Source organism: Choloepus didactylus, chromosome 4 (genome assembly GCF_015220235.1).
Source record: "Choloepus didactylus isolate mChoDid1 chromosome 4, mChoDid1.pri, whole genome shotgun sequence".
NCBI lineage: Eukaryota > Metazoa > Chordata > Mammalia > Pilosa > Megalonychidae > Choloepus > Choloepus didactylus.
This window is the reverse complement of record NC_051310.1, coordinates 37,661,212-37,683,137: the sequence shown is the minus strand read 5'-3', so window position 1 is coordinate 37,683,137 and position 21,926 is coordinate 37,661,212. Positions and strand designations below refer to the sequence as shown.

The 21,926-nt window shown below is 45.1% G+C and overlaps 1 protein-coding gene across 2 annotated transcripts in view; it reads right to left on the bottom strand.

Annotated features, from left to right (window-relative positions):
* Window positions 1–21,926, bottom strand: part of DPF3 (double PHD fingers 3) — a 286,531-nt gene that overhangs the window by 69,168 nt on the left and 195,437 nt on the right. For both annotated transcript variants that reach the window (XR_005216293.1, XM_037832373.1), the window contains exon 7: window positions 19,172–19,309. Coding sequence is in view for 1 of the 2 variants with exons in the window: in XM_037832373.1 (XP_037688301.1) it covers window positions 19,172–19,309 (138 nt within the window). In the remaining variant the exon portion in view is untranslated. The remainder of the gene's footprint in view (window positions 1–19,171; window positions 19,310–21,926) is intronic.

The following is a 21,926-nucleotide window of genomic DNA, read 5'->3' as shown; positions in this document are numbered from 1 at the left end:
CTTTTATATATGACGGTACTGTGAACAGTTGATTGTACACCATGGATGATGTGAATCTATCTTAATAAAACTGAATTTAATTTTGGTGCCTAAGAGTCTCCCCCTGAGTACCTCTTTGTTGCTCAGATGTGGCCCTCTCTCTCTCTAACTGAGTCATCTTGACAGGTGAACTCGCTGCCCTCCCCCCTATGTGGGACCCGACCCCCAGGGTTGTAAATCTCCCCGGCAACGCAGAGTATGACTCCCGGGGATGAATGTGGACCCGGCATCGTGGGACTGAGAGTATCTTCTTGACCAAAAAGGGGATGCAAAATGAGACGAAATAGTTTCAGTGGCTGAGAGATTCCAAATGGAGTCGAGAGGTCACTCTGGTGGACATTCTTATGCACAATATAGATAACACCTCTTAGGCTTTAATGTATTGGAATAGCTAGAAGTAAATACCTGAAACTACCAAACTCCAACCCAGCGGTCTGGACTCCTGAAGACAATTATATAATAATGTAGATTACAAGGGGTGACAGTGTGATTGTGAAGACCTTGTGGATCACACCCCCTTTATCTAGTGTATGGATGAGTGGAGGAATGGGGATAAAAACTAAAGGACAAATGGGGTGGGATGGGGGGATGATTTGGGTGTTCTTTTTTCACTTTTATTTTTATTCTTGTTCTGGTTCTTTCTGATGTAAGGAAAATGTTCAGAGATAGATTGTGGTGATGAACGTATAACTATGTTATCATACTGTGGACAGTGGATTGTATATCATGGATGACTGTATGGTGTGTGAATGTATTTCAATAAAACTGAATTTAATTTAAAAAAAAAAACTGAATTTAATTTAAAAAAAATCCTTTTGGCTTCAATTCCTACCCTCTTCTCACCATAGTAAGCTTGAAGCATCCTTCCATCCTGATAAAAATGGCAGTGGGATTTATCAATAGCTTAGCATCTTTTTCTCTTATACTTTTTGGTATTTGGGATTGGTTCTAGGGTGAGGGTTCCCCCATGAAGGTCTCCCAATTCCCCACCTAGAAATGACAGTCATGGTAGGGGCTGGATGGAGGAGTTGGGGGTCTTCTGTCTACATCACTGTTATGACCCTTCTCTTTTTATGTATGTGTACACCTGCCTTATTTCCCCACAGCAAATGATCCACTCCTTCAGGTTGGAGACTTCACTCAACTCATTATTGGAAGACCCCTGTGCTCTGCATGCAGGAGATGTGGGATGAGTGGCTTGGAAAAAGATGACAGAGATGTCAAAAGGGTGGCACAATGAGGCCCCCAGGACCTCCTCCTAGTAGCGACACAGCACTGGTTTTGCTTTCCTGCTGGTAGTCATTGGTCACCATGAATACCATCCACTGCCCCTGGTTTATGTCCCTAGTCCTCAGAGAAAACTGCTGATCCATGTCCAGATGGAGTGGTCAGTCACCTGATCTGATCTCATGTCCGTCCCCAAGAGTACACAGCAGTGGGTGGTGGGCTGGTGGAAGAATCACACTGTGCCCTGCAATGGGAGGTGAAACACCATTTGCACATGAACATGCAAGAGAAATGTAAGACTATGATTCATTGTCTCTTAGGAAGGGGACCACTGGGTCACACATACCCACTCTACTTCCCTCTTAACTAAATTTTGAAGAGAAAAAAAAGAACCAGACCTTAATTATACTCCAGAAATGTGGCAGTTCTTATGCTGGATGTTTTATGTACGTTATTTCATTAATTCTCACAAAAACTTTGCAAAGTAGGTATGATTTGACAGATGAGGTAACCGAAGTCCAGTGAGATTAAAGTGCTGGCTTGAACCCCCAGTTACAAAGAGGAGGAGTCAGGATCCCATCCCAAGTTGTTTGCATCCCCAAGGACCTTGTGCCTCCTGGCAAGTCCAGAGGCAAATACTTTCTGACCATTTCTTGAATATAAAATATTTCACCAATCTCTAGATTCACCCAGGATGTTATCTAAGAAGCTTCAAAGTGATAACAAGTATTGGGATTGGCTGAGAAATGTGGAAATTCTCTTTGACCTTAATGTCCCTACCTCAGTATTCCATCCCAGGTGATCATGTTTTTTGCCATATACTCTGAAAAAACTCCTCCAGGCTCATGAAGGAAGTTTTAAAGTAAAACTCACACAACGGGTATATTGGCCTATGGCCTGACCCAGCCACAAGCAATTTCCTGGTATGGTATATGAGATCATTTAAAAAAGGATTTTACTATAAATAGGAAGCTCGCCCAGGTTTCGCGTGTGGGATTTAAATAGAGATCCTGCTTCTGCTTATGGGAAATTGAGTCCTGGTTTATAGAATAAGAAGAAGGGGAAGGCAAAGACCCAAATGTTATCTTGCTGGCAGGGTCCACGGTGATGGATTTGGTTTTCTGTTGATTAATGTTCATGGGCTGAGATCATATAAGAGATACAAGTAAGCTGCTGAGAAAATAAAGTGCGCTCTGAGAGTTTAGGAATTTACCTGGAGGAGATAACTCTAAAAAGCTCAAAGGGAAGAGAAAAAAAAAAAGGAAATTATGAACAGAGTTCATGAAGGAAAGCAGAAAAAAGTAGAAGGTTAGAGAGGGAGCATTTGAATAAATCTAATCAAGAAAAAGGAAAAGCCAAGTCTCAAATAGTCCCAACCACCTCCCTCTGTGAAGGGGGAAGAGTTATTTTGGAAAGGTATCAGTGCACTAAACAGGATGCTTGAGTTAAATGAAGCCCTGAGTCTTTGGCAAAGTAGACCCAAATCTTCCATAAAACTACCACCCAGACAGGGCTGTCTTTCCCCCTTTGGGTCTGGTATCTGTTGAGGCTATGCCATGCATGAAAAGAATGAGTGGCGGGGGCAGCCACCAGCAACATTCCCTCTTCTGGGTCCTGCTGGGATCAGAGCTGCATGGCAAGGGCCCTAGGGAAATAGGAATCAGGCCAGAAGTTTGGACTCCTGCGTGGCTGCTCGGAGGATCTGCCGTGCTTGTGCCCCCACCCCCACCCCACCACCCAACCCCAGCTCAGCAGGTGAGGGAGTGAGGTCCTTGGGGAGCGGAGCCTCGGGGAGGAGATGTGCCTCTACTCGCCCCTTTTGCTCGTGCCCACACCGCTCTCCACGCTGACAGTTCCCGTCCCTCCGCAGGGCTGACATGTTTCCATGGCAACCGGAATCCTGGGCTCCGGCCGCCTCCGGTCTTGCCACCTGTTATTACTTCATCTCTCAAGTGTAAAGCATCCCAGCCCCGTGCCGCTTGGCTGTGCAGAGCGCATCTTCCGAGGACAGAGTAGAGGAAAGGGGGAGAGGAAAAAGTGGGACAGCGGAAAGGCAGCCCCGGGCCGGCGCGCGGGACAGGCTGGCCGCCGGGGCGAGAGGCAGGCGCTCCCGAGGCAGCAGCAGGGGGCGGAAGACAACGTGCCTCCCCTTCAGAACCGGAGGGCAGGCCCCAGCTGGAGGCCGCCGCCACATCCTGCTACCTTCCCGCCAGCCTTTAATGAGGGGCGCGGGAGGGGGCGCGAGGCGGGAGGATGCGGGGAGAGAAGGCAGCTGCCCAGAGATCCAAGCAAAGTGGATCCAAGCAAGGAGAGGGTTAAGAGTGGCGAGATGAAGACCGTGGGGAGGCTGGACCAGAGGGCAAACAGAGCATCAGAGCCGGGATAAATGGCCTTAATTCTCATGCTCTTGCTCGCCCGGCTCCTTACGTGTTTACTCATATAAATTATCCCCAAGGCCTGACACCTTTTTTCATTGCTTCCCTCAAACTGATGAAAAAATAAATCCCACAGATCCAAAGAATAAAAATGTTGGGATTCCATTCAGGCTGGGTCTTCTTGGCCATCTAATAGCAACTCGGAGCCCCACTCCGGGGCTCCAGGAGGAAGAAAACTGATGCCTTCCTGCCTGAATGGGGAGAACCAGGGGAATGGGGGGCCCCAGCGGGAAGCAGACACCAGCATCCACTCGCCACCTGACCTCTGGACCCTCAGAGTTCTCGATGGCAGACAGCCCGCTCTTTCTCACGTGCCATTTTGCTAGCCAGCCCCGAGGACGATGTGAATTTATGATAGGGATAAAGGGGGGTTAGGGGCCTAATGCAGAATGAGTCCAGACACTGAGATTAGTCCACCCAGAGAAGAGAAGGCCAGGGGCTGATTTAATAAGTCTTCAAGTTTATGGATGTGGCTGATGAATTGCCACTCTCCTTATGGCCAAGGACAACATAAGGCAAAATGAGCTGAAACGACAGCACGTGCCACCAGAGAGCTAAAAGCGAAGGCAGTTAAATGGTTAAAAGCATGGGGGGCGGAGAGCTCTTCTTAGGAGGTCTCTGCACACTGAGGTTTTCCTAGGCCGGGGTGTTGGCATGTACACCTTTCTGGAGGCAAGAGAATATGCTAGATGACATCTGAAGATCTCTTTTAGACCTCTTATTTGAGGATTATAATAAGGTGAAAGAAGGGAGAGAAGAGAGAAGTTTACCAAACCCAGAGGAACCTGGCCTTGCATCACTGGGTTAAGTTTGTGCACCCATCTCTGTCCCTCTTAGCCGTGAGCTCCCTGAGGGCAAGAGCCAAGTCTTTCATCTCTGAATCCTCAGTACCCGGCACAGTGATTGACACCAGGCTAACAATAAACACTTAATGAAAGGATGAACAAATCTTCACAGAGGCTTTTGGGAAAGAAATTAATCTGCCAGGCAAAGGGAACTGAAAGACGAGGGATAGAGTGGATGCATAGTCCCTGGAGCAGCTGGGTGATCATTTGAAGGCATTGCAAGCGTCACTCCTGTTTGCATCAGGGCACTGAAAGAATAGGGAGAAGAAACGGAGGGGTGGGGGGCCCAGTGGAGAGAATAAAGCCAAGGTGGAGGAAGCCAGTGGGTGTGCCCTCCCACAGGAGGCCCCTCCCCTGGGCAATTCTTGGTAAACCAGGATGCAAGGATAAGGAACTGCCAGATTGGGTTTACCTCAGAGTCCCTCAGGCCCCACCTTCAGTCACCTGCCCTGGGCCCCATGGTAGCCAGTGAGAAAACAGCCCCTGCTTTACTACGTGTTTTGTAGAATCCTTATAAAAATCTTTATAAAAACGTAAAACTGTGGTGTCAGTCTTCCAAGCCTTCCTTATGCCTGCCCTCCTTTCCTCCTTCTTTATGGAATATAAATCACCCTCAGATGTACACCTTGTACATACTCTTAAAAACTAGGCAGTAACTTGAAAGGTGAAATCACTGCCCTCCCCCCTACGTGGGATCAGACACCCAGGGGAGTGAATCTCCCTGGCAACGTGGAATATGACTCCCGGGGAGGAATGTAGACCTGGCATCGTGGGACGGAGAACATCTTCTTGACCAAAAGGGGGATGTGAAAGGAAATGAAATAAGCTTCAGTGGCAGAGAGATTCCAAAAGGAGCCGAGAGGTCACTCTGGTGGGCACTCTTACGCACAATTTAGACAACCCTTTTTAGGTTCTAAAGAATTGGGGTAGCTGGTGGTGGATACCTGAAACTATCAAACTACAACCCAGAACCCATGAATCTCGAAGACAATTGTATGATAATGTAGCTTATGAGGGGTGACAATGGGATTGGGAAAGCCATAAGGACCACACTCCACTTTGTCTAGTTTATGGATGGATGAGTAGAAAAATAGGGGAAGGAAACAAACAAACAAACAGACAAAGGTACCCAGTGTTCTTTTTTACTTCAATTGCTCTTTTTCACTTTAATTATTACTCTTGTTATTTTTGTGTGTGTGCTAATGAAGGTGTCAGGGATTGATTTAGGTGATGAATGTACAACTATGTAATGGTACTGTGAACAATCGAATGTACGATTTGTTTTGTATGACTGCGTGGTATGTGAATATATCTCAATAAAATGATAAAAAATAAAAATAAATAAAAAAATAAAAAAAAAACTAGGCAGTAAAAAGAAAACACGTGTCTGCTCACATGGATGTCTCCATCTTGACGGCCATATTTGGCTAGAGTTACAATTTGCAGTTTGCCAAAAGGCTGTAATTTGCCAGGAGTTTGTACACTGTGTCCCCCTGAGCTAGACTGTCATGTTACCCATCAGCAATGGCCTTTATGCATGTGCCCTAGACAGGCAGCTCCTTAATTGATGCTTTGCAAAAACAAGAAAAAAGCCAAGGGAAGCTCATTACCTTCCTCAGTGCTGATCAGGGAAAGCACAAGGAGATACTTCCGTTTTCTAGGGGAAGGTCATGCGGCTCAGCTCCTGCCCTGGCGTACTAAGTTGTTATTACCACCAAATGAGTCAGTTGAGGGGGAAACATTACTTTGAAGGTAATTATTTCAACAGGGTTCTGAATAAAATGCTGTTGTTCCCTTAAAAAATTGAAGAGCATCTTGGTGCATTAGAGCCGTGTGAGCTTCGCCCATTTAAGTCATCTGGCTGCGGTTATTGTACTGGTAAGAATTCAGCAAGCCCCCTTCCTGCTTGCCCCATCTCGCTCCTCTCCCACCCCTCCTCACCACCACCACATGCACACAGGAACGTGCCTCCACATTCTTCACATACACTGGACTCAGGGCACGTCAACCCCACCAGTCCACAAATGGACCAACATCCCTGTGCCCTTCAGACTGAAGGGCAGAACTCAGGAAAAGGGAAGAGATGAGCGTCAGGCTTCAGACCTGAGGATTCAGGGAAAGTCAAGAGACTACGGAGCTGAGGGGTGGCACAGCCCAGGGATGAGGGGTTCAGATTGGGGTATGGGGGGGACACCCAAAAGGCAAAACAAGAAGTAGGTGGAAGTGCAGGGGAGCCTTATGAAAAGAAAATCGAGTCCACCCTTAGATTTAACAGTGCAACCTGATTCCTGACCAGTCGGTCCAAAAGAAACAAGAAAAGGGAAAAAGAAAAAAGAAAGGTTAAAAGGAAATGGATTGGGAGGAGCTAAGATGGCGGCATAGAGAGGAGTGGAAGACTGTTAGTCCCCCCCGGAACAATTCCTAAATGACCAAAAAACTAGTAAATAACCTGGAATAACTCTGGGGAGACAAACGTGACTGACCACTCATCATCCACCAACCTGAATTGGGAGGAATGCCTGAGATTGCAGCATGAAATCTCTAAGTAAAACTGCAGACCGGCTCTGAGAGCCGAGAGCCAAGAGCCCCTCCCTCACAGAAGCCACATGGTGCTAGAGAACAGCACTCTCTCAGCCCAGCTCCAATTGGGGTTTTAATGTTAACTGCTCAACACAGACAGCGAATCCTCAACAAGCAGACAGAGGCTTTTGGTGACAACTGACCTTGGGAGACATACCTGTCTCAGGACAGGAAGCCCAGAGGATCGGGTGCTATCTCTGGCTGACGGGTGAACCTGGGAGCTTTCTGTCCCTTTCTCTCTCTGTGGAGAAAACCTCAGCCATTTTCAGTCCTCAGTGCTTTGCAGTAAAGACAGCTTCAGCCATTTTAAAATCAAAACACTTTGATCAGCAGAGTCAGAGAAACAAAGAACTTATTGATATGCAGATGACATCTCTGGAGGGGGCATAGCTTCCCAAGAGGAAAGAGAGGGGCCCAGCTCTACTGCCCGTCTTTCTGGAACCAGACCCCAAAGCCTGGGGGAGGAGAGCCACAGGCCACACCCTCTTACGCAAGCGGTGACAGGCTGACAGGTACATCTGCTGGGCAGAAAAGCACAGGTGTATCAATCCTCTAAGAAAAACCATCAGGGAAACCAGATACTGAATATTACCTGCTTCTGTGACCTGAGCCTGTTCTCATCAGGGAAAACCTGATTGGGATAGTCTAGGAAGTCAGATGCCTAGACAACAGAAGACTGCAACCTACACTAAGAAAAACGAAGCTATGGCCCAGTCAAAGGAACAAACGTACACTTCAACTGAGATACAGGAATTTAAACAACTAATGCTAAATCAATTCAAAAAGTTTAGAGAAAATTTCGCAAAAGAGATAGAGGCTGTAAAGTAAACACTGCGCATACATAAGGCAGAAATCAGAAGTTCAAAAAAACAACTAATAGAATCTATGGAAATGAAAGGCACAACACAAGAGACGAAAGACACAATGGAAACATACAACAGCAGATCTCAAGAGGCAGAAGAAAACACTCAAGAACTGGAGAACAAAACACCTGAAAGCCTACACACAAAGGAGCAGATGGAGAAAAGAACGAAAAAATATGAGCAACGTCTCCAGGAACTTAAAGATGAAACAAAGTACAAGAATGTATGTATCATTGGTGTCCCAGAAGGAGAAGAGAAGGGAAAAGGGGCAGAGGCAATAATAGAGGAAATAATCAATGAAAATTTCCCATCTCTTACAAAAGACATAAAATTACAGATCCAAGAAGCGCAGCGTACTCCAAACAGAATAGATCTGTATAGGCCTACGCCAAGACACTTAATAATCGGATTATCAAATGTCAAACACAAAGAGAGAATCCTGAAAGCAGCAAGAGAAAAGCAATCCATCACATACAAAGGAAGCTTAATAAGACTATGTGCAGATCTCTCAGCAGAAACCATGGAGGCAAGAAGGAAGTGGTGTGATATATTTAAGATACCGAAAGAGAAAAACTGCCAACCAAGAATCCTATATCCAGCAAAGCTGTCCTTCAAATATGAGGGAGAGCTCAAAATATTTTCCAACAAACAGACAATGAGAGACTTTGTGAACAAGACACCTGCCCTACAGGAAATACTAAAGGGAGCACTACAGAGTGATAGGAGAAGACAGGAGTGTGTGGTTTGGCACACAATTTTGGGAGATGGTAGCACAGCAATGTAAGTACACTGAACAAAGATAACTATGAATACAGTTGAGAGAGGAAGGTTGGGAGCATGTGAGACACCAGAAGAAAGGAGGAAAGATAAAGAATGGGGCTGTGTAACTTGGTGAAATCTAGAGTGTTCAACAATTGTGATAAAATGTACAAATATGTTCTTTTATGAGGGAGAACAAGCAAATGTCAACCTTGCAAGGTGTTAAAAATGGGGAGGCATCGGGGGAGGGATGCAACCAACATAACCTAGAGACTGTAACTAGCAGAATCATTGTATTATGCTTCCTTTAATGTAACAAAGGTGAAATACCAAGATAAATGCAGATAAGAGGGGGGGATAGGGGAGGCATGTTAGACACTTGACATTGGTGGTATTGTCTGACTCTTTACTTTGATTTAAGGTTACTTTTCCTTTTGCTACTTCCTAGCTGTCATTTTTTTTTCCTCTTTCTTTTGCCTCTCTACCTTCTTTGACTCTCCCGCCTGCCTTGTGGAAGAAATGTAGATGCCCTTATATAGATAGTGGTGAAGGTGGTGAACACATAAAGATGTGACCATACAGAGAACCATCGATTGTTTACTTGAGATGGAATGTATGGTGTGTGAACAAAACCATCTTAAAAAAAACAAAATGGGTTGATGACAAAATCTCAAGGGCAATATACTGAGTGAAATAAGCCCGACACATAAGGACAAATATTGCAGGGTCTCACTGATAAGAACTAATTATAATAGGTAAACTCATAGACATGAAATATAAGGGACCAAGATATAGGATGAGGCTTAAGAATGGAGAGTGGTTGCTTAGTATGAGCAGAATGTTCAACTAGGATGAACTTAAATGTTTGAAAATGAACACAGGTGTCGGTAGCAAGATGTGAGAATAACTAACAGTGCTGAATGGTGCGTGAATGGGGTGGAAAGGGGAAGCTCAGAGTCACCAGAAGGAAAGTTGGAGGTCAAAAGATGGGAATGTATAAAACTGAATCCTATGGTGGGCAATGTCCATGATTAACTGTACAAATATTAGAAAACTCTTCCATGAACCAGAACAAACATATGATGATACAACTAGAAGTTAATAATAGAGGGGCATATAGGGAAGAAATTTATACCTATTGCAAACTATATACTACAGTTAGTAGTATTTCAACATTCTTTCATAAACAGTAACAAATGTATTTTACCAACACTACAAGTCAACAATTGAGGGGGGTTGGTTAGGGATATGGGAGGATTCGAGTTTCCCTTTTTTTTCTTTTTTTTTTTTTTTCTTTTTACATCTCTCACTTTATTTCTTGTCTGGAGTAATGAAAACGTTCTAAAAATTGAACAAAAACTAAGTGCAGTGATGGATGCACAGCTGTATGAGGGTACCAGGGGCAACTGATTGTACACTTTGGATCTCTGGATAATTGTATGGTATCTGAAAAATCCCAATAAAAATTTAAAAAAAAATTTTGTAAATAAAAAAAAAAAAGGAAATGGATTGATTGAACCACAACAACAAAAGCTGATTTCTCTAAGGCAGTATGTCTTAAAGTGTGGTACCAGGACCAGCAGCACCAGGGAACTTGCTAAAAATGCACATTCCTGGGCCCCACCCCAGACCTAGTGACCCAGAAACTCTGGGAGTGGTATCCAGCAGCCTGTGTTTTAATAAACACCCCCCACCCCCACAACCAGGTGATTCTGATGCACTGTTCTAACTTGACATGTGAGAACCATGTCGCATTACATCACACACATTTTCCACCGGTGCTGTGCTTTATATGAATTAGCCATTAAAAATACCATACCTATGTTCTGGTTTTACACAGGCAACACTTGAGGCCCAGGGAGGCTAAGCAGCTTGTCTATAGTCACATGTTAGTAAGTGGCTAAATTGGCTCTGAACCCAGGCAGAGAGCTGTCCCATTTGATCACTACCCGACCATGAGGATAAACAACCACGTATGTGAGGAAAGTTAAGTCAGAGAGGTCAGCAGGATTTAACCATGCAGGGAGGGCCTGGTGATCCAAGGCTTCCCAAATATTGCTGTGCATAAGAATCACCAAGGGATCTCATAAAAATGCAGATTAGGATACACAGGTCTGGGATGGGGCCCAGATTCTACATTTCTTGCAACTTCCCAGTAGGGTGACCAACCATCAGGTTTACCTGGGACTAAGGAATTCCCAGGATGTGGGACTTTCCATGTTAGCACTGGGAAAGTTCTGGGCACACCCAAATCCCAGGTCATGCTGATGCTGCTAACCACACTTTGAGAAGCAAAATTGTAGCTCCTTATAGCAAGGAGTTTGGACTGTATTCCAGTGTGATAGGAGAGCTGGGAGCAGGGCTGTGGCATGATGTTCCATACTTTTAAAAGACCACTTTGGCTACTCCTTAGAAATGGGAGCTGGGGAACCAATAAAAAAGTTGCAGTCATCCAAGCAGGAGCTCGTGGTGGTCAAGGAGATGGAGAAAAGGAGAAATATTTGGGGTATATTTTGGAGAAGGAGCTGTCAGGACTCACCAATGGATCAGATGTGGATTGTGATGGAAAACAAAGGGTCAAGGGTGAATCTCAGGATTTGCACTTCAGACGAAAGATTTTATTTTTTCTTTTTCTCTTTAAGAGCAAGGTCAGAGATGCAAGAGCGAGGAAAAACAGTGAGAATAACAGATGTAGGAAAATTGTTGAGTAGAGTGATATGTGACACTTTCTCCTAGAGTGAAACTCATTTACAAATTAAAATCTCAACCAGAATTTGTAATGGGATGGGGTGTCCATATAGCATCACAAACACTGAAACTGGTAAAGAGAACTGAAGACTAAAGGTGCCCATCAGTACATTAATTTCTCTTGGAAAGCCACTGTGCAATATGCTGCGTTTGGTAATTGGCCTATGGGTGAAAATGGAGGACTATCAGTAGAACCACAACAAAGACCCCAGTCTGGGACTGGGACCCAGACTTGGGCTTCCAATACCTTGACCTTGCTATTGGGCTCCAACTCAAGCATGTTCACATTTCAGCTTCCCATCTTGCTGACTGTGTGACTTGGGGCAAGTTACTCAACCTCTCTGAGCCTCAGTTTCCTTGTCTGTACAATGAGGAGGATGGCACAAGCCTCATGGGCTTGTGATGACCTTCCATGAAATCATATGTATAAAGTGCCTGGCACCTAGTAGCTCTTCCACCATTTCTTCCCCTCTTTTTCCTCTTCTAGATGCAAAATCATTTTTCTTCTGATAAGGCAGTGGGGGGAATGGAAAGCCTGAATAAATAAGCTTTCCCAAGAAGTCATATGTGACTAGTAAATTCTCAGCCATGGTCCATGTCCATGGGCACATCCTTTGGCCTTTGTGTGGCCTCTTGTCCTTTGGGGGATACAGCTCCTGCCTTATAGATTGTTGTGAGGAACGAATGGGATAAATGTAGCATGCTTGGCGCAGTGTCTGGCACATTCAAGGAATGTCAGCAAGTATTATTGTTGTCGTTATCATTCCTCAGTACATGGAACCCTCCAATCCTGAACATTCTAGGTAATTAGGCCAAAACTGTGAGAGAAATGAGACTCGCATGGAAGCCTGATCCTGGGGAAATGGGTTGGTAAATAAGGGCACACCACACTTGGCTGGATTCTGCCCTGCAGCTTTCTCTAGCTGGGTTCTGTGCATCCATCTTATTCCCCAATTAAACCAGAAGTTCCCCCATGGCTGAGACCACATGTCATGGCTTTTTGGAAGCCCATTTACACTTAGCCCCACAACTGGGCACATGCATAGTGAGTACTCAATAAATACTCATGTTTAACCTATATAGAAAGATCAGTGTCCCATAGCTAAGATTTAGCAAAGGATGCACCAGGGGCAGGTTAGGCTCAGATGGCTACAACTGATGCCAAGGAAACCCCGTTGGCAGTTAGCTTCACAGTAATAGAAAAATCCTATTACGTTGCCCCAGAAGGAGCCCCTGACTCAGATTAGCCATCTGTGGACAGAGAAATGCTCTGTTGATCCAAATGAGACAGAAATGGGATATTAGCACTCACAATGTGCAGGCCTGGTGCCAAATACCCACATCTTCTCATTTAAGACTCGCAAGCACCCTATGAGGAGGAGAGAAGTGTCAGTAACTGACCCACATTTTCATAGCAAGAGTCACACCCTGGCCTGGTCAATTCCACAGCCATTCTCTTAGCCACCAGATCAAGGATGACTCACAGGGCTGAAAAAATAACTCCAGGTAGACCTTCAAGGGCCAGAACAATCCCCCAGGTTCTTCTTTGCTTTGTAATTTATAAACTGTGTCATTAAATAATTCATCTAAAGAACACCTGTTGCTAGTTTCCAACTCTGCTCTTCAGGAAGCCAGAAGCAGCTCACCTTTCCAGGCAGACAGAGCCCTGTATCTGAATTTTCCTTTAACTCCCTTGTAATGTGACCTGAATTTCCTGCATCAAGGTTGGATAAGTGGTTGGCTGAGTGGGCCTTATAGCTTTTCAGGCATCTTTCAGAGCGATCCAAAATGTTTAAGCTTGTTTCAGAGGTGATTTTCACTCTATCTTTTAAGGCTGTATTAGTTGCCCCAGGGCCATATTTTAGAGGACAGAGATGTCAGAAGACTAACATCTGTGAGATCTTTCTCCATCATCATGGCAATGACATCATGTACTTCTTTTGGATAATCTGCACGTTATCAGGCTAATTTTCAGATTATCTAATCAGTAGACATTACCCTTAATCAACTAGGTTCTCCTCTTTTGGTTCTGCCAAGTACAACATGCCCTCCAAAGATGCACTAGGGGTGGGCCCTTTTCTCCTCCAACAGATGCTGAAAGCCTACTATGTCTCTAGCACACTACCGTTAGGCAGAAAACAGAACTACAGGGACCTAGGTCCACTTCAAACCCATGGACCTGAAAAATAGGCTTGAAATAAAATTCATGGACATGTATTTTTCAAAACATTTCTCTCAATGAGCTCCAAGTATGTTATGGAGAGCATGTTATGCTATTAAATGAAAGAGAGATACCATATAACAATTAATAATACTCCAAGCGGATTTCTCTATAAATCACTTGTTCTTGCCTTCTGGTAATTGCTACTTTCCCCGTTTCCTATAAGATAAAGACCACTCAGCCTGGCATGGAAGATGCTTCCATCGGTGGCCCCTGCCTACATTTCTACCAATCCTCCACACTCCCTAATCCAGGACCATGAGTACTACCCATTGTTTGAATGCACCGGGCTCTTTCAGACCCAGTTCTCTCTGCCTGGAAAGCCTTCTCCATCCCAGGAAATTCCTCCTCATTCTTCAAGGGCTAACTTGAATGTCACCTTCTTAGTGAAGCCTTTACAAATCCCCCAATGTAGTGGTTCTCAAGCTTTTGTGCATTCCAGAAGGCCCCAGAGGGCTTTTCAAAACACAGATGGCTTGTCCCCATACTCAGAGACTGGTTTCAGGAAGTCTGGGATGGAGCCTGAGCATTTGCATTTCCAAAAAGTTCCCAGGTGATTCTGATGCCACACTCAGCTGCCCTAAGGTGTAGAAAGTACACTGTGTCTTTGACCCTTTGCTCCTTCAACATTCTGTTCATACACCTATAAAACACTCCCAGCAGCATACTCTAGTCCTTTGTTTGCATGTCTGTTCACTTGCTCAAGGCTGTGAGCTACTCCAGGACAGGGATCGAGTCTTACTCACATCTGTATTTCCCAGACCCAGCATATAGAGTGTATTCAGTACATGGTTTTTAATGAAACGATGGAGGGAGGAATGGATGGGCAGATGAACAGACTGGACTAAATTTATTTAGAGTTTTTCATCTAGGTCCAAGACTTCATTAATGCCCCCTCCAAAGAAAAGTGCCTTGAAAGCATCATCTATAATAGATTCCCACTATACAGTGAATGCAAAAAGAAACTCAAAGGGGTTTTGAATTCTAATCCAGCACTCTTTCTGCTACCTTGGCTCCACTGGGGCTCTTGACCAAGTTGCACAGGAATGCTTCTTAGTGCATCTCCCTGAGTCCTAGCCTGCCCAAGCCTTCCCTCCTTTTACTCATATATATGTATGTCTGTGTGTGTGTGTGTGTGTGTGTGAGTGTTTGAGCTTCAAGCATCTATGTGCTGCCTGTAATTGAGGCAGAGAGGCAAGGGTACAAAGGAGAGGGGATAAAACTAAAGGAAAGACTAGAAAAGTATATTCCGGAGAAAATGAGAGACTAGGAGAGAAACAAAGGTGAGAGGGTGTCAGCTGGGAGGGGACAGGAGGACAGGAAAAGTCACAGCCAAGTGCTGAGCTGGCAGCACAGCGGGCAGCAGGTGAGGGGAGTGCGGGGGCAGGAGGGGTCATGCTGGTTCCAGCCTGCTGCGCTGCTCCCAGGGGCATTTCAGCAGCAGCAGGCTCAGGGATAAGCAATAGGCTGTGCTGGAGGCAGCCAGGGGGCTGGAACAAGAATAACAGAAGGACCAAAGTCAAAAGGTCTCTCCGGCTGCAGGAGATGCAAACCCAGCTGCCCATGGCCCTGCAAACCCAGCTGCCCATGGCCCTGCAAACGCCTGAGTGTGTAGAGCTGGTTTTCTGTAAGCCTCCTCTCACATGCATCTTAGATCACCCTGCAGCTCTGCTGAAGGGGGAAAAGCCAGCATTCCCAGTTTGCTAGAGTCCAGAACTTCTTCTGGGGGGACTACAGACTAGCCTTTTGGAGTAAGCTCTCCTGCTTCCCTCCCCACTCTGAAAGCCCTGCCAAAAGGATGGAGAAGGTGAGATTTTAGGACCCTGCAGAGCTGTCACATTCAATTCACCACACGGGCCCAGTGGCATTTAGGGGCAGTATGGATGGGAGCCTCCTCCTCAAACAGTGGGAGCAGCTAATGACTGGGTATTAATGATGCTGGCAATTAGCACTCACAAGAAGATGGTTGGGGGCTGCTCACCAGGGGAAGGTGGGAGGAGCAGAGCCAACAACTCAGCGGTGTGTGTGCTGCAGACAATCCAGGAGGAACGGCTGCCTTTGGATTCATCCAGAGAAATTGAGGAGGGGGGAAATGACAGCTTTTATGGACACTGAGAGCCTCTCATGCTGCACCCTCTCTACTAGAAAATTGGGATTAATCAAGTAGTTCTCAATGGGGACACCACAAGATGTTATTAAAAACGTGTGGAACCTTCTCCATGAGAGGAGACCCCAGATCAGCCCAGATGCAGCTATCCTTTTCCAAGAGGTTTAAAACCCTTGGGCAATCAGATGATCCTCTTTGAAGGGCCCAATTTCTAATGAGCAGGATGAGAGCAGGATGAGGAGGAATAAAGGCGTGGGGACTGGAGTGGGGGTTGCAGTGACAAACCTACAGAGAGATGAGCATAAGCCTAGAGATGATATCTGAGAGTTGTCTCCAACTAGGAGGAGGAAAGCTACAGCTTCTTTATTAAGCAAGACCGCCTGACTCCAGGATACGGACGTGAGGAGGTAGACACACTGTCTGAGTGAGAGCACAGGAGGGGATCCTGGTAGAGGAGAAAAATATGCCAGTGTTCTCCATGTCAACGGCCAACCTAGAAGGGACCACAGGAATAGCTAAGGAGGCGATCGCCTCGTTCCACTCAGGGTCTGCAGTGACTGCCTCTGGGATACCCCCATGAGCCCATCACCGCGTACACACACACACGCGCGCACACACACACACACACACACACAACTACTCACAGTCATGAGGTTACAGGAGAACCAGGGACAATGAGACAAAACAGAAGCATTGCAAACCCTACAGTGTGAGTAAAGCACCTCACAGGAACAAAATGACCTGACATTTGAGAAGAGCTGCAAAGGAGCCAGGCTGGCACTGGGGGAAGTGAGAAATAATACCATGCTAGTAAATACTTTACAGAGCAGCAGTCACTAATAAATACTTTCCAGGTAGCAACACAAAGCTTAGGAGACTGCTCTCCGCCTCCTCCTGGTGGGGGGCGACAGCTCTGCCTTGGTCACTTCTTTACTGCACTTTTTGCAAACCAGAGGAGAAAAAAGGGAAACACGAGGACATATGAATATCAGCTCCTTCTGTATAGGTTGATACACTTTTCTTCTGAAAGCTGAGACTGACTGGACCCAGGAAAACCTCTCCCTAGAGAAAAGACAGACTTCAGTGTCACAGCCACCCAGGACTTGGCGAGGGGAGGCAGACAAAGCTCTGTCTCCTGTCCTGCTTTGCAATTCTGTCCAGCTGACAACAGTATGTAGGACGACAAGGGTCTGTCACACAAAAGGCTTGGACCCTGACAGTGAGCAAGAATTTAAAAAGGCAATGCTACATGGAAATTTGAATAGGAAGTGAGATATGGTAGGTTTGTACAGGTTAGAGTGAAACAATGACACACCCCAAAGTAATCTGAGCAGAGAATAAAAATATATTTGCAGGGGCCCCCTGAGGAGGTGGGGGAAAATGCAGAAGAGTTGGACTTCCTCACCTGGACGGATGCTGATGTTGTCATAGACATTGAGGACTGGCAGCTTGATGTGCCGAGCCCTGTATCATGGGACTTGCCCTTACGAAGCTCATTACTGCGAGGGAGGGGCTAGACTTGCATATAATTGTGCCTAAGAGTCTCCCCCTGAGTGCCTCTTTGTTGCTGGATGTGGCCCTATCTCTCTCTCTCTAACTGAGCCACCTGGGCAGGTGAATTCACTGCCCTCCCCCCTACATGGGACCCGACTCCCAGGGGTGTATGTCTCCCTGGCAACTCAGGATATGACTCCGGGGGATGAATCTGGACCTGGCATCATGGGATTGAGAATATCTTCTTGACCAAAAGGGTGATGCAAAATAAAACATAATAAAGTTTCAGTGGCTGAGAGATTTCAAATGGAGTCGAGAGGTCACTCTGGTGGACATTCTTATGCACTATATAGATAACACCTCTCAGGTTTTAATGTATTAGAATAGCTAGAAGTAAATACCTGAAAATATCAAACTCCAACCCAGCAGTCTGGACTCCTGAAGATGATGGTATAACAATGTAGCTTACAATGGGTGACAGGGTGATTGTGAAAACCTTGTGGATCACACTCCCTTTATCTAGTGTATGGATGGATGAGTAGAAAAATGGGGACAAAACCTAAGTGGAAAATAGAGTGGGATGGGGGGGGATGATTTGGGTGTTCTTTTTTACTTTTATTTTTTATTCTTATTCTGATTCTTTCTGATGTAAGGAAAATGTTCAAAAATAGATTGGGGTGATGAATGCATGACTATATGATGGTACTGTGAACAGCTGATTGTACACCATGGATGACTGTATGGTATGTGAATATATTTCAATAAAACTGAATTTAATTAAAAAGAAAAAAGGCAATGCTACAGGGGAGTGTGGAGGAGGGTCAGGGGAAATACACACTAATCCAAAGAAAGACCTTGGCCACTGGTGTGTTAACTATTTCTAACATTTGGTGAAGGTGGCCAACTGTCATTGGCGACTGAGTTGATCAACTGAAATGCAGAAGAGTCACCCTTGCATCCTAGAGTCTGAATATTTTAAAAGCTCTGATCCCTTTAATTACATTGGATTGTTCATTTCAAGAACACCTACCACCAAATCTTGTGAGCAAAATAGAAAACACACAGCACGTCCACAATCATTCTTCACCAAATGATCCAGAATGACCTATGTCTTAAAGCAAGCCCTACCAGATTCCACCACCACTGCTCCATTTTGAGGTTTATATAGGCCCAGAGACTATAAGAAATGTCATAGAGGGAAGCCCAGTACTAAGTGCTTTTTTGACCCTCTAGTCCATAAATGTAAGTTTTAGAAGGAGAGAAAGAATAAAAATGGAAACACAAATCTCCAGGATCAGTTTGGGTCTTCAGAGCCCAATTTCCAATTGACAAGTCCACCTAGTTAATGTTTGTCAACTGAGCGCCCAAGAAAGCAGCACGAAAGCTCCAAGGCAGTGTGACCTCTACAACAAAGCTAGGTTAATAGATCAGGACTGTTCTCCTAAGGCTCTTGGTGGCCAAGCAGACATTTGGAATATCTGTCTGAATACACACCCAAGGGCCGTGGCCTAACTCAGTCTAGCAGTTCTGAATGGGTCTTCTGGATCTGAGGGGAAGGAGCAGTGGGTCTGGCATCTGATGGCCAGGTAAGGACATTTCCCTTGTGCCTTAACACTCACCTCCTTCCTCCGAGAGCTGAGCTGGGTGTGAGACCCCTGCCCAGCTTACTCTAAGCCTGGGGCTCAGCTGAGCCAGAAGAGCATCTGGTTGGCTGAGCTGAAAAAGCCAACTCACCACAGGACACTGAGGCCAGTCAACAGTTCCAGAAGATGTCAGAGGTGAAAAGAAAAGAATGCTCCCAGCCCTGCCCACCCCTCTTCGTCACTGTCCCAACCTAATAACCAGGAACTCACGTCTGTGGTTCTCATTTCTGTGGTTAGGTGGGGACCGAGTCTCTTGATCTTGAGCGTCATCTCCTTCCTCACTTGCCAGGTGAGTGTGAGCATAATGGTAGCTGAGTCCTGGCCGGTTCTTGTAGCGCTTGCCACAGACTAGAGAGGAAAAGAGGAAAGAAAGGGAAACCACAAATGTCAGCAACCTCTGCAGCCCCCGCTGTCACTCTCCCAGGCTGTGAGTCCCATCTATTCACTCCAAAGCTGGGCTTTCCTTAAAAAATGTCTCCCACCCCCAACACCCCTTCCCCCCACCCAACAGAACCAATGCTGCTGTAAGAACTAGGGCCATGTAAAGAAAAACTGTAACGGCAGAGTGTAGAGGTTAACAGCTATGGAAAAGCTCCACCATTTCCTAGCTGTGTGACCCTAGGTAAGTCACTTAACCTCTCTGTGCCTCAATTTATTCAGAGGTAAATGGGAATAATAATAGTACTTAGCTCTCAGAATTGTTGTGACAAGTTAATCTGTGCAAAGCACTTAGTGCCAGGCACATGGAAAGGATGATTATTATTATACCTCTGAAGTCAAAGGGCACTGGGTGTCAATCCAGTCCAATACTCCCATCACAGATAAGTGAGGTCCAGCAAAGCTAAGCGATATGCTGGGAACACAGCTAGTTAGTGGCAGAGTCACTAGAACCCAAGTTTCCTGGATTCCCATTCAGTGCTCCTTCTGACACCCTCTGGTTGGCCCTACATGAAGGAGAAAAGCTTCATATGGATAATATTTTTGATGTATCCGCCTGGTGATTTTGTGCCAGACAAATACGCTCCGTTTCCACCGTAAATACCATGAAGCCGCAGCACTCCTGATGGCTACAACCACCCAAAAACTCGTGCCCCTGATGCCCCGGGCAGCCTCTGATGCCCCAAATCTCTTAAAAATGTGTTCCTTACAAGTACTACCTCTCAAATGGACAGCTTGGGACAAGAGCAACAAGCAACAGAAATACAGCTTCTTGGAGCCAAGAGGAAGAAAGAGAGGCAGTGCGGTCATTGGCTGCTCAGTACCTGAGAAGGAGGCTTTTGGCTAAATGGGTTAAGACCAGACCATCACCCCAACCTCCTCACACACAGCCAACATCTCAGCCCCTAGGGAGGAAGTCATCGCTGGTAGCAGAGTCCTTGAGGCTCTTCAGAGCACAAATCCCACGCCAACCCTCTACTCTTGGCCCCCTTCCCCAGCACAGCACACTGCTCTGCAGAAACGCCTCAGTTACAAGTCCTAAGAGACGCTCCCTATTACTTGTGCTGCAACAACTGGGTTATACCAGTGAGAGTAAAAGCTTCACAAGGTGGAAAGAGCACAGACTTCTGCATTAGACCTGAGTTCAAATTACGGCTCCAAGTGCCAATGTCACTGGCTGTGTGACCTTGACAGCATAGTGAAGGGCTGTCATCCTGGCATCCAACCCAATTTCCTTATTACTTTCGGGCAGAGATTCTGTTCTTACTAGATTCTCTTGGTTTTTTTTAGGTATACAATCATTGGCAAAAAGAAATAATGTAATCTATTTCTCAAATTTATGTCAATTATGTCAATTATTGATGTGAATTTATTTAATTCACCAAAACAATATTTAAACATAGAGAACCCAAGTGTTTCTTATTTGAATGAAGTTCGATTTAGTGTTTCACCATTTGGAATGATGTATGAGGTTAATTTTTAGTCTTTATCAAATTTAAGTAGTTCCTCCTAATCCTGTTTAAGATTTTTTACTACCAGAGAATTTTATCAACTGGCCTTTCATCACATATTAATATATGACTCTCCTTTAATTTGTAGACATGGTAGATTATGTTGATTTACTAATACTTCCAACTATTGAACCATTCTTGCATCCCTAGAATGCACTCCACTTTGTTAGAGCATGTTGCTTATTTGATATATGGCTGCATTCTATTTGCTAATTTTGCATTTTGCATATATGGTCATATTTTAGATAGATCTATTACTGTGGGACTTTATTTATCAGTTTTTGGTTTTATGATTACATGAACCTCCGAAAGTGAACAGAGGAGTTTCACTAAATGAAGTTGGACTAGATAATTTCTCTGTGCCTTTTATCCTCGTCTGAAAACAAGGATAATAGTACCTACCTTGAAGGATGGTTAAAGGGATTATTAATAATATTTGTAAAGCACCTGACTCGGTGTCTAACACATAAGAGATGCTCAATAAATGGCAGTGGGGGGTGGGTAGCGGTGGTCTGCCATGTCTTTAGTGCTGTAAAGAGACCTTTGACTCTTACTGCAGAACCTGGCAGTTGGGTGGACTTCCTTGATAAGATGACCACAGTCAGAAACTCAAGTTGGTGACCTAGCAAATGTAGATTCAAGCCCTACACAATTAGCTACTTATATTTTCTCCCCTCTCCACCCTGTTGTAAATATTGCAGAAAAATTAAACGGTGCTACACATTGCAATTCCATTTGAGTCAGGAAGTGGCACCTAAAGAGGCCCCCGAGGTGCACTCTGGGCCTACTTGTGGCTTGTTGTTTTCAATCTTTTGAATAATCTGAGGTCAATAAACAGCAAAGGATGGGGTCATTGGATATTAATCCATTTAGTCATTATGCATACTATTGGTGAGGAGTAAGTATTTATTAAAAATAATGATAATATCAGTATCTACAAAATATCAGTATCTACCCAGTTTCCTCTACGGATCTCCCCACTATCGATTCCACAGCATTTCATCTGTGCCTTTTTT